The 14,158-nt window shown below is 39.0% G+C and overlaps 2 protein-coding genes across 5 annotated transcripts in view; one reads left to right on the top strand and one right to left on the bottom strand.

The window, feature by feature from the left end:
- LOC126365860 (uncharacterized) overlaps nt 1-6,229 on the bottom strand; it is a 226,585-nt gene extending 220,356 nt beyond the window's left edge. Inside the window, exon 1 of the mRNA XM_050008526.1 lies at nt 5,282-6,229. Within this exon, the coding sequence (XP_049864483.1) occupies nt 5,282-5,710 (429 nt within the window). The 5' untranslated portion in view covers nt 5,711-6,229. The remainder of the gene's footprint in view (nt 1-5,281) is intronic.
- LOC126365861 (armadillo-like helical domain-containing protein 3) overlaps nt 6,108-14,158 on the top strand; it is a 128,508-nt gene continuing 120,457 nt past the window's right edge. The window contains exon 1 of one of the 4 annotated variants that reach the window (XM_050008529.1): nt 6,108-6,398. The gene's annotated coding sequence lies outside the window, so the exon portion shown is untranslated. Of the gene's footprint in view, nt 6,566-14,158 lie in introns of all 4 variants that reach the window. The other 3 variants (XM_050008530.1, XM_050008528.1, XM_050008527.1) reach the window with 3 other exon arrangements.

Below are 14,158 nucleotides of genomic sequence, written 5' to 3'. Positions count from 1 at the left end.
GCGGTTCCTGGTGTGTCCGCTGTGCCGTGCGTGTGATCATTGCTTGTACAGCCCTCTCGCAGTGTCCGGAGCAAGTATGGTGGGTCTGACACACCGGTGTCAATGTGTTCTTTTTTCCATTTCCAGGAGTGTATTTTTCGTTAGTAAACAGAAAGGATCTTGACAAGATGCACAATTATCTGTAATGTTGTTTCTCAGTCTCTGCTAGAGCTACATAGGAAAAATGTAGTGTCAATTTATTTATGCTGAAAATTTTCCTTTTGTTCATACTGCAAATTCTGGTTTCCACCACAGTTATTTATGTGATACTCGACTCAGTTTCTTAAATAGATGATGTGCATCTTGTTGAGATCTTCAATTTACTATTGAAAACTATGTATATTTGAAACTGTGTATCACAATCTTCTCTTGAGTTATATAGGTAAAGTACATTTTCTGATATTAGCTAATATTTATTTACAATAAATATTTTTTTTACCTCCTATAGTCTACTGTGCTTTCCACTACAGCTGTTTTTACAATATTCAATTCAGTTTTTCCACAGGTAGTTATATTTATTTTTATAAAAATGTTTTCGATTTTCTACTGAAAAGTACATACATTCGAAACTGTGTATCGCCATCTGCTCTTCACTTACATACATGAAGTCTTTTATCCGATACTAACTACTGTTAACTTACAACACATATTTGTTTGTACTGTGTCATAATGGTCATCAGAATTGTAGAGCTTGTTTTTATGACACCAGTACTCAAATGCTTTTTTCCCAAGAAATGTTTCTTTAATTTATATGTAATTAATCATAACAATTGTAATTCGAAGTATTTGTTTTTAGATATACTGAATTCTCTTAATCAAAACTATGCTATGTTTGAAAACTCTCCATAAATATGACGTTATAATCGCCACGTTGTTTACAGTGATTATCACCTATTTATGACATCACTGGTCAAAGTCAGTGACTAGTATAGCGGACTCCTCTTTGTCCCGCAAACGATTCAAGTAACATAGAAAAAAGTTTGAATACACAGCGTAAGAGGAGACTACGATATGTATTTTCCAATATTTGTACTTTTTAGCAGTAAAACGAAACTAGTTTAACAACAACAGCTTTAACTGTATGTTAGAAAGAAATCAAATCGATTACCATGAAAATACTGATACAGCTGTAGTGTGTACCATGACATACAGTACATTAAAAAAAATCTGTCATAAGTAAATCTACACTAGTATTGGAAAATCTGGTTTAGCTAAGTGGAGTTTACAATACACAGTTTCAAATATATACATGAAAGCACAATGGTTAACGCAAAAGATGTTTGACTATTTATCAAAATTAAAATGAACTGAGTCTTCTACGAAAACACTTCACCTGTAGTGAAAATCAGCCTAAACAGTTTAAATTAAGAAAATAGTTTAAGGAAACAACGACTACAAGCCCATTCACACTACCGTCATGTTGAGGTCTGTCACATTGAGCCACAGTCACGTCAGTGTGTATCCACAGTGTCTGTCGTGTTGCTTTACATCGATTCACTTAGCCCAGTACCAAACAGTGACATTTAGCCTATGTGTTACCATCTGTGATACAAAAAGTCAGAATACAGAATTGAAATGGGACAACTACAATAATGTTTCTTAATGGCCAAAGTAAACTCCTTGAACACTTTCATGTGGTAAAATGCTGAAAAGTGAAACATTTCGAAACATCTACATTTATTTGTTAGCTATGTGTGTGTGTGTGTGTGTGTGTGTGTGTGTGTGTGTGTGTGTGTGTGTTGTGTGTGTGTGTGTGTGTCAGTATATACTTCAAACAATATTTATATGGGAATAAATAGAAACTCTTTACCTTATCCATTATGTTTTTTCGTTATTTAACTAAATGTGTCATAAACAACCCTACTTTTCTCCTTTGTTAGGGCTGACTTTTTCACTTACGAATGTTATTTGATAAAGATTACTTCATCAACTTATATTCTTATTCATACACAGTGTGAGCATCGGCTGTGTTCTGTTACTGTAAAACCTAAATTTTTTTTTGCTTCAATTATTTAACCCCTCTTGTGGAGGAACATTGAATGGAAAAAATATGCAGGTTGCCATGTAACACTTACAATTTACCACCAAAGCAAAGCACGATCATTAAATTAAGATTAAGAGAACACAAACGCAGGAAATCCTCTACAACATCAGTGAGTCCCGCGAAAATAAGTTAACTTCTAATGTTAGCAGATGACACCATGGTCAAAACGTTTTTCGCGACAAACCTGGACATGACATGACGTGGCATAACAGTCCATTGACACCATGTGTGAAAGCACCACTTGAAACGCATTGTGGAATATTTTAATGTGATGTGATGGTTAAGTGTGAATTGGCCTTGATACCAGTAACTGACTAAATATTATTGTTCCCCCCCAACACAGAACAGTATTTCGTTTATCTATCATGTCAAAGTTTAAAAATATAATTTCTCTCACAAACATGTAGGTAGAACTAACAAAAATGTAACATCAGAAAGCAATATAAAGAACAGCAAATCAAAATGCACGCCAAGAAATCACGCCACAGCATCAGTTACCGTTATTTTATTGGTCAAAGCTGACTATTAGTACCGCACATTCCTCTTGGTCCAAAAATCCACAGATAGAATGGGGATTCAACTTTACAATGCCGTATTCTTGCTACAATGTTTTCGGAATGGACTACCAAGCCACGTTTGTAGAACATACTGACTGCTGTGTGGTCGCCGCCATCCAAAGTAGAACCATATGCTTGACGCTGAGCGGCATCCAGTGTTCACAACAGTACTGCGATTAAAATTAGTTGCGACTTTTGACATTTGGCTCACCAGAGGAGCGTGACGCCACTGCCCAGGTAACATGAATGACAAGTCAGCTTTCGCTAGCACGCTGCCAGCATTTCAGATGGTAAAGCGCCCCTGTTGCCATTCCATGCTTAAACAGTTTGACGTAGTATCACGTGTTAGATGCACCTATGATCATTAGCTCTCGTTGTAAAGTGCTATTTTCTGGCTTTGACATGTTCTGCAGTCGTCAGATATTGTGAACAAGTGTTTTGTGTTGGCATTGCGTTAATCATAACAGTGCAGCACGTCTGAACGCGAGATTCGCAATAAAAGTGGTCGATTCTGAATTCGACAATAGCAATAAACAACGCGCCATACGACTCCATTGTGGTGGATAGAGCTCCAAAACTGCGTTGGAGGAGAATGGATAATTTGCTCTGGGTACAAAGACATGATCCATAGAATAAAGTTGAAGTAGCTTATATAAAATGAAGTTAATGAAACTTGTAGTGCGTCACAAGCCATAACCTCCATGCTTCCAGGTCTATGAACTGGCTTACGCTAAAGGGCATAGTTTAATCAGGCTTCTTCCATATCATGCTCATTTAAATCCGTCTCAGAATATATGGGGCTAGGTGAAAAGAAATGCTGCAAAAAAAATAAGAATTTACACTCAGTGATGCTGAATTGCTGACAAAAGAAGCCATTGCAAATGTTGCACCACAGGGCTGGTCTTGACTTGTCAGCCGTACCAAGAAGACAGTTGACGAAACATGGATTCATGTAGGACTGCGACAAATTTTGAATAATACGTAAATTCTTTTGTTATCATGTTAAAATCGTCTTCTTTTGCCAAAACACAACAGAGCTTACGAATGTTCTTTTCACTATCATTCTAGCATAGTTGAAATAGTGACAGAATTCTGTAACAGTGTCTTATTACTGAGCAACTGAGGGCCAGATAGGTCAATAATCACGAAATAACCCATTCTCAATTTAAAAATAAATGTGTAACTTCTTCACTTTTGTTGTTGCAAAACCCACGGCAAATCTCGTTTCACCAGCTATTGATGATCATTAAAAATTACATTATTTCGTTAAAAAAACTGTAGTAGCTTGAATATCGTAGCTATGGAAATTTCGCATATTAATCATATGACAAAATACTCTCCTCCCAGCATGCTATCATTTGCCAAAATCTTGATTTTAAGTCTTACACTGTTTATGAGATATGAAGGATTTATGAATACTTCATTCAAGCTTTATCATTGCCATATGCATTCGTGACAGAGTGGTTTAAATACATCTAATTTTCTCGACAGTGGAGACAGATAGCGATATCCTTCCAAGTTTAAAGAATAATTCAATATTTCATCTAAATTTCATATGCAACAATATATGACCCCCATTTTTCAATGTAAACTTTAAGAATTTCTTCCAGTAGTTTAACTAATATCAAAATATTACAATGACAATAACCACTGACGAAATGATATGCAATTCATCATGAAGCTGGTGAAAGAAGCTACAAAATGTGTGGGAATCGGAGTTTTAAAATCGTTTGAGAAAGACTGCTGATTGATCAGCTTGTGCGACTTCCAGCTAGCACAGTCAGGCAAGCCTGACAGGTTTAGCGCCGAGTGGGCCAGGCGTTATCGTAACCCACAGGGGTATATATTGTTAATAAAGGTCTTTGTCTTCACTTGATGACGCGTTCAGCATACCCCTCCTTTCACTATCTCCATACAGAACTTTCAAAAGTCGCAACTAATTTTAAACACACTATAAACATGGAGTAGTCATCGCATTAAACAAGGTCGCACAATAATTCTTCAAGCCACCCCATCTCGCAATACGCCCTGGAGTGAACACTGTAATAAATCATCACTGATATCAAAGGAACAAAACACCCACAGTACTGCATACTGTGAATATAATACCTTAGTAAATTATTATTTCATTATAAAGGAAAATGAGGAAAAATATTGTTTTTTTTTTGTTTTTTCTTAAACTTCTGCAGACATAATAAGTACCACTCCGCTTTTAAGCTGTTCCTGTAAAAAGGGTGCAGCAGCTCTGATGACAGAAGATGAAGTGCAAAGATTAACCTTGATTTGATGTAAAGACGTGTTGGTATTCGCATCCAGTTTTTCTTATCAACGAAAATGTATTATTACCCTGAGAACGGTGATATCACAGATAAAGAACACAAGACTACAAGAAAATTTAATATCATGATGAACCAACGGTGGAAATGAAACGCTATTATGATAGACCGAAAGCAGACACCAAAAATATAGAAGGAACTCGTTTGTAGGCTGTCAAATCAGCTGGAAAACATTGGTCATTGCGTGTTTAAACGCGTCGAGCAATGTAAATTATTTAATCTGTGTTGAAATACTTGATAAAGTTGCATACTGTTTCTAACTTCAAAAGCTCTCTATTTTTAAAAAAGTGTTTTGATACACATACCTCTACTGCTTTTCTGACTACCGAAGCAGCACCTTCTACAGATCCATTGTCATGGTGGATGAGAAGTGCAGCACATACATTTGCTGCCCGGAGACAGATGAGAGGAAACTCGGTACTTCGCATTTCACTAGCTCGAATCGCATCAAGGAGAATATTTGCAGCTTTTAATTCGTTACCACATCTGGTTAAAAATTTAGCTTCTTCAGTAGATATATGCAACATTATCGCCTGTAGTCTCGATTTACAATCAGCATCTAGATTGTCGAAATCCATCACGAAATTTAATTTGTTGACAATAGCTTGGAAAAGCACCTGAGCTTCTTTTAAATCATTGTTTTTGAAAAGTTCGTCACCCTCATTCTCAAGAATGAATTTTAATTTTGAGTACTGCTCTTCAATAATTTCAAACGTTTCCTTGACTTCTTCCATTTTTGTCCCGTGTTGATGAATCACATATCAATCATAATCTGTTGACCATAAATACACAATAATGGATTCTTAGTCACAACGACGTTTGTGCCAGAGATAAGATTTTGTAGGAGCATTCAAAATTATGCACTTAAAGTTCCTTCCTTCTTGCGTGCTGTCAGTGAGACTTGTGTCTGTGTTTTACAAGAAGATAGTACATCAATGCATATATCTGGCTAAATGACGGATATTTGCTGGAAGCAAAATAAACAAAATTGTACGCTTGTCTAGAAGTTTCTACGTATACAGAAAGAAACCGTTTTACATAAATCTTTTCCGAAGCTGAAATATTTTGCAGAACAGAGATGCAACAATAAAAGCAAAGCAACAAACATTTCACTTAGAAAACAGTATCTTGTTGAATTGATACAGATCGTATTTATTGTTAGACCGTATTGTCTCCTAACATTGTCCCCAGCATTAGGGTGCTAGATCATTCTAAATAGGTTATTCAACCGCACAGACATACAGGAAAATAAAGATTGTCTGCTTTCAGATCTTTATTGTAGCATGGCATTTCGACAAGCATTCCAATTTTACAAGGAAACGTGTACCAGACACTCATGTCTTTGCGACCTGTGATGAAGTCTCTGATCTGACATGAGCTTAGATAGTCGGTGTAAACATGCGGTACACCTGCGATAGTGTAGTAAGCCGTTATTGTTAGTATGTCGATTGCTGTAACCCTTTGATGATTTTTCCATAATAAGACCACACACTGACTAGTGTAAAAAGTTGTTTTGTAGAGCGTGAAATGTTGCGTGTGTGCTGTGTTTGTTTACATTGTACCTAAATGTTGTGGGAGTGTGTGCAAGTGTAAGTTACACGAATACGTACGCAGGATTTAATTATTATAAATATCATCCAAGACACCCAATGACCTTCCCAATCGTGGTCGAGTTCTGTCAACAGAACCGAAGGACATTGACTCCATACTGCCTCTTTTTTAAAAAAGGGCGAAAGTTGTGCGCTCTGTAGTGCTTTCTAAAGCTTGTATTCCAGTCTAGAAGTGCAACAGCCGTCGTGAGATATGCAAGGAAGTTTTTATTTACCGTCGTTATTAGAAATCAGTTGTTCGGGACCGAGAGAACACAGAAAAAAGTCAGACATACATCAGTTTATGCTGTGAGCAATGCATATATCATGAAGAAAAAAGAAAATTCATCTACTAGTTGGGGTTCTATTTAAGTTTAACTGAATTTTACTTACTGAAAAGACCCGATGTAAAGTTCTTAGGAGATGGTGCTACACAAGCCAGTGACCATAGTGCCCTGTCTTTTAAACCAAAACAGTAACACAAGTATGACTCAGATTGTGTGAAAATTCTGCAATACATCTGAATCAGTTTCTCAAGCTTTAAAATAAAATCTGATATATCGTCTTTGAAATTTTTGCGCTGTTTTATACCCAAATTTTGCCTTTATTATTCATAATCATTATTATTGGACAGAAAGTTCGTTTTTGCGAACTAGCCTACTTGTAGTTACATTTTATTGATCTCTTTAATTTGTAAGTTAAATTATTTTCACTCCAGTGTCACGTTTCCATAGTTGCTTGTTCAGGAGAAAAACTAGCAGCGACTGACGTGTTAGTGATATCTCCAAATACAGTGAGTAACAGACAGACATATTCAGATGGTTTATAATGGAAGACCCCCATCATACAGATTTAGGTTTTGTGTAGTTTTTCCGTATTGATGAAGGTACAGCGATGGTTTCTTTGAAAAGGACAGCTGATTTTCTACCCCTTCCCTGTCATATCCGAGATTCTGCATCTGTTGATGTTGTTCTTAATATGATATGACTCTTTCTTTGATTAGCAAGATATATGTAAATGTCTAATTTTCTTTGTGTGGCAGTTAGAAGTGGTGGGGGGAGGAGGATGGGTAATAGGAAGTTGGTAACAGGATCATGGTTAAGTCAAGGCAAGGAGGTTTGCAGAAACCAAGCAAATATTACAGAGCTACATCACACCATCAAAGTACTGGATCTGTAAGCAAGAATCAGAGTAGAGTTTGCAAAAGAAGATTACTTACAGTTGAGGTTGGCTTGCGACAGCTGCTTTGCCCATGTACTTCCAGCACTTACATAATGCAATTTTGTATACACATATATGGCAACGCTCTATAGACGACTGTTGTTTTCACTTGCAGCCATTTGCCCTCAGCAGCTGAAAGCTGGCAACAGCACTCCCAGCTGTCAGCATCTTCTGCTATAAACTGGTGTAAGGCTCAGTGTTGTTGTGTTGCAATGTTTACTCAGTGACGGGGCACAAAGGTACAAAAATAATAATTAAAAAAAGGAGATCAGTTAGGCCTTATCATGATGTGGGTATTGCAGTTGTGAGAGTGATTTTTAAGTTGGAGAATGGCTTTGTGTGGAAGAAGGTAGGGTTTTTATGGAGACATTCAGACAGTAACCTGAAGTAATTTAGCAAATGTATGTAAATCTAAAACTGTACTTGCCAGATATGTACAAGTTAAATTTTTATATCACTGCACCATCACACTCAGTTCCATACATATAAATCTTTATGTATGCACCCATTAATATATGGTATGGAAAGATTGGCATTACGGGAGTGTCCAATTCCACCTGTGTGCTTTGGTCCATGAGATCATCTAGATGGCAGGCACCCCTGCTTCCAGTGTATATAATATGGTGACTGTGAAGTCACCACATACAAAAATAAAAATGACACGAGAATATTTCACTCCAGCAATGAAATGAAAATAATGGGAGAGCTGCAGGAAATAGTGGGTTTAAGATGGGGCAGGCTAAATATATGACAATATGCAAACCTGCACCACCCTAAAACAGATATCCACAAAATCAAACATAAAAATTCTCAACAAGCGATATTATGATACAAAGACAAAAACTTGAGGAATCATACATTTCATTTTTCCCATATAGCTCAAATGAAGCCATTGATACCTAGAAGCCAAATACATGTCACAAATCTTTGCATCGTGTATTTCACATATTCTACATACCTTTAACAAAGCCAATGTTACCAAAACCCCACACTCAAATCGAAAACCCAAAACCTTGAGATTCTTTTGACCGATTAAAATACAAACAAATAAAAAACTATACACCAAATCCATTAAAAACCAAATAAAACAAAAATTGTCCACTGACCAAAGCCACCGACGAATACAACTACGTTGGCCATCCTTCCCCCACACATGTGCTATACTTCCCACATCCAGTACACGCTTCCCTGCAGAAAGGAAACCGATCCAACACACATCAAGCACTCACTTCTGTCTCATGCGTATAAAAATGTAAAGGATCGTTAACCTAGTGCTCTCGAACCAGATCCCCCATAGGATAGACCACTAAACATTGTCCATGGTGACGCTGTTATATATACAAGTATGTGGTCTGAGTAGCCAGGACATGCTACAACTTTCTGGTCATGGTAATATCATCATCCATCGCAACCTAGAGTGAATAACACTGATTTTCCTGTTGTATCCATTGCTAACAAGAATGGAAAAAAAACCTCTCTTACATTTCGGTCAAAAAACAAAGTATTAATGCCTGACACACATATGAGCACATAAATCCCCAAAATAATAAATCACTGTAAGTCACTGACGACACAGCACACTCTTCCAACTACTAATTCAATGAATGATTACACAAAGCCAAATGACCAATTATCACACGTATCACAAACAGTTACAAACATGAACATCCACCACAAGAGTGGCCACCAACGCACCATCTGCAAACGGGCCTGACTCAAAAACACCATACCACAACATTTTCACACAGCACAGTGCATTACACTTATATCATGGGTCAAAGCAGTTAAATTGGATGATTTAATTTAGAAGTGAAAGTAACAGCTCACCATATAGCATAGGTATTGAGTCATCAGATGGATAAACAAGACTGAAAAGTTTGCTAGCTTTCTGATGGATTCTTTTTCGCATTAGGGTACTCAATGCCTCTCTTTTCGATTAGTTGTTATCTTGCTCCTAAATTATTTACATATATACAAGCAGATGTAGCTGCATGATTGTCAGTTTGACTACTAGTTAGCTCCCGTTTATTTCTGTCTTTGTCAGAGAGCATAACTAACATTTAATGATGTCAGTTGCCTGCATCTTATTTTCTCTGGAGCATTGTCAAAATTACAACAATGACTGGAGATTACACGAAGAGGCAAATACATGAGTACTTGCACATTCCCATTACCTCTTATCAGTTTGATTAACACAACTTTTTGACATAACTTATATTACTCAGTTTTGAGTCACGGTGTCTTAGAATATACTCAGAAAAAAAGGCAGTATTGTGTATAACAAATACTTCCATATTATACTTGTGCAATGAATGGGCATAATAGCTCTCTTATTGACTTCACCTTTCATAAATTTCATGGATTGACATTCATGATCACTGCAGATTATGCTCATATGGATAATATTGGCAAACTCCAGGCAAAGTAGCCTCACTTCCTGTGTTTCTGAGAAGAGTCCTGGCCTTATTAAGAAAGGCAGTAATGACAGTGTTGTTGTGCTGCACTTCATTTATCTACTATCTTTGTCTGATCAGGTGGCCTGTTCAGTCAGCATGCTTCACACACCTGTGGCTCCAATCAGAAGACATTTAAAACACAATCTCCGCAACACAAATAACCTAAAATACAGTAGGCAGAATTTTCACGAAAGCTTGTTGATACTGTGGAGCAACAGATTTGCTGAACTCTACTATTTGCCACATGACAAGTTTGTATGTGTGCGCCAAATCACAGTCTTGTGCTGATGTGAGCACAAGATCAGCTCATTTGTGAGGAGTTTGGCTGTTGTCAGTGTTTAGTGGTTTAATTCAAGCTGCAATTTCCTTATGTAAAAAATAATTTTATATATGGAGAATCATCATTCATTCATCCACAGTTGACTGATGGAGGAAGGTCTCCCATATGTTTATGTCTTCAGCTGTACACATTCATGTTGCTTCTGCATGCTTTCTAATGTCATTCACCCATCTCCCTGTGGATTGTCATAATGGTCTGTTCTTATCTTTTGGAACTGGCATAGAACTTCCTTAGCCAATTCACAATCCACTTGCTTGGCTACATGATTTACCCATCAGCATCTCATTTTCATTACAATAAAAGTTACATCTTCCACTTCATGAAGTTCAGATATCCATTTTTTTTTATTTTACTTTCTCTTCTTAATAACTTCCAGTATGCAACTTTTCTCTTATTCCCTAAATATCCCTCACTTTTTATGTGACTTTCGGTTTAACAATCTGTACCTCATTGCTGTTAGCCAAAACTAGTAATACACAGATTATAAATTTTCTTGATCAGATCCATTGAAAACTTAGTTTTGATGACACTATCTAGTTTACCAAAAGCAGTCTAGACCATTTTTACTATTTTGTGTAATTCTTTTACTTTGTCCTGTTTTTGCCTTCAACTTACATTTTATCAGACTGTACTGTTAAGGCCTACTTTCCAGTCTCTCTTCAGTTTTCCATTGTTGAAATTTATCTGTACTATGAACCAACAGTAGGCCTATACGGTAGGCTAAAAAATAAGATTTTATCAAGTCCTATCCTTCTGCTGGCGGATGTTATAGTGCAAAGATGTAAAGGGTAAAAACCAACAATAATCGCAAATGAATTGACTGTCAGTATAATATAGCACAACAGAATGGCAGAGCTCATACAAAATAATATGCCCACTGGGCAGACACGCATTCATATTGTGAGTGCTGGCTGATTTCATCCTGTTGTTCCACAGGGGTCACCCTGCCTCAGTTGACTGTCACCTGCACTCTTGCAGTGTCCTCATTGCTATCTCTTTACTATATAGAGTGCATCACAGTTTTCCTGCCTTATAGGTGCAGGTAAAGTTCTTCATAATCATACATGTGTAATTATATCCAATACCACTGAAGTTTGTCAGAAGAGGGAAACTAGGAAGCAGAATCTTATAGAAAACTGCTTGAGAGGGTGTGCAAGAACTACTAGCTATTTTAATCACACAGTAAAGAGAATAAAGAAGGAGGGGGAAGCGCAGCTGCAAGTACTTCCCAATGTTTCATTATTTAGGACAGATGCGAACAAGGAAAAATTTTATTTTTAACTACACTCCTGGAAATTGAAATAAGAACACCGTGAATTCATTGTCCCAGGAAGGGGAAACTTTATTGACACATTCCTGGGGTCAGATACATCACATGATCACACTGACAGAACCACAGGCACATAGACACAGGCAACAGAGCATGCACAATGTCGGCACTAGTGCAGTGTATATCCACCTTTTGCAGCAATGCAGGCTGCTATTCTCCCATGGAGACGATCGTAGAGATGCTGGATGTAGTCCTGTGGAACGGCTTGCCATGCCATTTAAACCTGGCGCCTCAGTTGGACCAGCGTTCGTGCTGGTCGTGCAGACCGCGTGAGACGACGCTTCATCCAGTCCCAAACATGCTCAATGGGGGACAGATCCGGAGATCTTGTTGGCCAGGGTAGTTGACTTACACCTTCTAGAGCACATTGGGTGGCACAGGATACATGCGGACGTGCATTGTCCTGTTGGAACAGCAAGTTCCCTTGCCGGTCTAGGAATGGTAGAACGATGGGTTCGATGACGGTTAGGATGTACCGTGCACTATTCAGTGTCCCCTCGACGATCACCAGAGGTGTACGGCCAGTGTAGGAGATCGCTCCCCACACCATGATGCCGGGTGTTGGCCCTGTGTGCCTTGGTTGTATGCAGTCCTGATTGTGGCGCTCACCTGCATGGCGCCAAACACGCATACGACCATCATTGGCACCAAGGCAGAAGCGACTCTCATCGCTGAAGACGACACGTCTCCATTCGTCCCTCCATTCACGCCTGTCGCGACACCCTGGAGGCGGGCTGCACGATGTTGGGGCGTGAGCGGAAGACGGCCTAACGGTGTGCGGGACCGTAGCCCAGCTTCATGGAGACGGTTGCGAATGGTCCTCGCCGATACCCCAGGAGCAACGGTGTCCCTAATTTGCTGGGAAGTGGCGGTGCGGTCCCCTACGGCACTGCGTAGGATCCTAAGGTCTTGGCGTGCATCCGTGCGTCGCTGCAGTCAGGGCCCAGGTCGACGGGCACGTGCACCTTCCGCCGACCACTGGCGACAACATCGATGTACTGTGGAGACCTCACGCCCCACGTGTTGAGCAATTCGGCGGTACGTCCACCCGGCCTCCCGCATGCCCACTATACGCGCTCGCTCAAAGTCCGTCAACTGCACATACGGTTCACGTCCACGCTGTCGCGGCATGCTACCAGTGTTAAAGACTGCGATGGAGCTCCGTATGCCACGGCAAACTGGCTGACACTGACGGCGGCGGTGCACAAATGCTGCGCATCTAGCGCCATTCGTCGGCCAACACCGCAGTTCCTGGTGTGTCCGCTGTGCCGTGCGTGTGATCATTGCTTGTACAGCCCTCTCGCAGTGTCCAGAGCAAGTATGGTGGGTCTGACACACCGGTGTCAATGTGTTCTTTTTTTCATTTCCAGGAGTGTATCATAATACTGACGAACATGTTGTCAGAGGACACATGCAATTTGCATATGACCTCTATTCATTATTTTACGTAGTCAGTATTGTAGTAAACAATTTTGTGTGCTATGCTACATTTTACCCCTTTTTTGCTGTATCAGATTTCCTACTGGCGCTGAGCTTGTTTCTGTATTTTTTAAATTTATTTATTTATTATTTTTTTGTTTACTCTAATGAGAAGCTATTTGTCAGAGGTCTGTATTTGTCACATTATTGGTTGTACTGACAGAAGCACCTACACTTCAGCCGTTAAACTGCAGCCCCCTCCCTACAATGCCGTGGCCAGTCACACCACAGCCCCCACTACTACTGCTGTCAACTCCCTAATTGTGCCTTAAGCACATGTACGGGCTAAGTAATTGTGGGCTCTCTCTACCTATGACATTCCAGATCATATAGCACATAGTTAACTGTAAAACTGCTGTCAGCCTCATAACCCATAGCCTCCTAAATGCAGTGTTACACTTACTGAGACTGTCTTGAAACATAGACGCTGAAAGAGGAAATGTTAAATGTGTGTGCATCTTTATTGCTTCGTTACAATTTTGTTCTCACTTAAAATGCATTGTTTAAGAGCTGTTGTTGCCTGTGATCTCCTCTTTGCCCAAAGTTTTGTAAATTTTGTCGATCACTTTTGTTTCACTGCTAGTTGACACACAGATTACTTTGCTCAATAAAATAATGATGTGTTGGACACTGGTTAACACTTCTGTTACTTTAAGTCAAGCCTCAACAGCAGTAGTTTGTTCATGTGTAATGAGTGAGCACATACCAACTTGTCCTCCTGTAGTGACATTCTTGTTTGAAGATTTATTGAATTGCATCCAAGGAAG

Source organism: Schistocerca gregaria, chromosome 4 (genome assembly GCF_023897955.1).
Source record: "Schistocerca gregaria isolate iqSchGreg1 chromosome 4, iqSchGreg1.2, whole genome shotgun sequence".
Lineage (NCBI taxonomy): Eukaryota > Metazoa > Arthropoda > Insecta > Orthoptera > Acrididae > Schistocerca > Schistocerca gregaria.
Note: the sequence above shows the minus strand (reverse complement) of the source record. Positions and strands in the feature narration are given on the sequence as shown.